Below are 1325 nucleotides of genomic sequence, written 5' to 3'. Positions count from 1 at the left end.
GAATATCAGTAGAAATGGATGTTGCGTTCATTCCACAGAGTGCATTAGCCAGTGTCTTCCAGATAATAGGACCAACAGTGGTGACATTAATTATCATCAGCTTTAGTCAACCACTTGGTTAAACACTCCATCAGGCAGCGTGAAGGATTCCCTCTATGTAGGATGAAGCACACCAAGATTTAATCCAAATGCAAACCATCTTGCTTCAGGAAACTTGTAATGCCTCAAGACTTGTAAAACAAAGTTTAACTTACTAATATCTGTACACAAAATATGTATATCAGTCTGTTATAAATGATCTGACTCACCTAATGGGAAATGTGATGGTTTTGAAGCCATTTGAATCTAGTTTAAGTATGTAAAACAAATTAAAAGGAGAGGTAAAGGCTGTGAAGGCAAAATCACGCAATCACAGACCAGCCACAGTAGCACTCATTGTAGCTTCTAAAGCCAGTGGCGTCATCAAACTCTTGGTGTCATGATATAAATGCACCGTCCCACCATTAATCATTACATAATTATTTCTTAGGAACTCAATCTCAAATAATATATTAAAATATATATAATTTCTATGTCAAAGCTAAATTTTATAACTCATCATCTTCTTTAGCTAGAGACTTCTCTTTGTTCTTCTCCATTGTCTCTTTCTCTTTCATTTCCTGCTTCTTCACTTGCTCCAGCTCTTCCTCTTTCTATCTCTCCTCCTCCTCTCTCATCCCTCATGCTTCTAACAATAGACAGCAATTGATCCACTGAACTCTGCAATCCTTTCACTTCCTCAGATAATGGCTTGATCTGATACTTTACATCAGCTACAGTTGCCTTTATACATAAAAGAATAATAACAGAAAGAAATAGGATGTTGCTTACTAAAGGTTCAGTTACAAGTCTCTTTTCAATTAAAGAGCCAATAAACTTCTTCCAGACACTTGACTTGTTTGGATATATCTTTTGCTCTTGTCTAATGATGATTAGATTCTGTCTTAGTTTTTCTAAAAAATCTTCAACAACGTTTTGTGCATGTATTTTCCTAAGAATGCTCAGTGCAATTCTTAATAAAGATCTTAGAAATTCTTCCATTGGCAGTATAAACTCAACCTATTATAAGAATCATACAATACATATTATTACAGTACATGTATTGGTTCTTACTTTTAGTATTAGTCTATAAGTATCAGCTGATTTTTGTATTTCCTGAGTGTCACCAACAGCTAAACTAGTCTATACAAAAATTAGATGGTCAGTGAATGGACATTATTATAATTGCATACCAATAGATTAAGGAAGAGAATTGGCATTAGAACCACAAACACCACTAGCAATGA

The 1325-nt window shown here is 34.6% G+C and overlaps 1 protein-coding gene across 1 annotated transcript; it reads right to left on the bottom strand.

Moving 5' to 3' along the window:
- Window positions 1-544: 544 nt before the first annotated feature.
- LOC109592459 (uncharacterized) lies at window positions 545-1319 on the bottom strand. Its single transcript, XM_020007888.1, has 4 exons — window positions 1272-1319; window positions 1153-1221; window positions 871-1098; window positions 545-822 (listed from the first exon to the last, which is right to left on the bottom strand). Exons 1-4 carry the CDS (start codon window positions 1296-1298, stop codon window positions 607-609), a joined length of 540 nt encoding a protein of 179 aa, XP_019863447.1. The 5' UTR covers window positions 1299-1319; the 3' UTR covers window positions 545-606.
- Window positions 1320-1325: the final 6 nt, after the last annotated feature.

The sequence above is a fragment of the Amphimedon queenslandica genome, unplaced genomic scaffold (genome assembly GCF_000090795.2).
Source record: "Amphimedon queenslandica unplaced genomic scaffold, v1.1 AMPQUscaffold_5141_Cont22885, whole genome shotgun sequence".
Lineage (NCBI taxonomy): Eukaryota > Metazoa > Porifera > Demospongiae > Haplosclerida > Niphatidae > Amphimedon > Amphimedon queenslandica.
The sequence above is the reverse complement of the archived record's forward strand: the minus strand, read 5'-3'. Positions and strand labels throughout refer to the sequence as shown.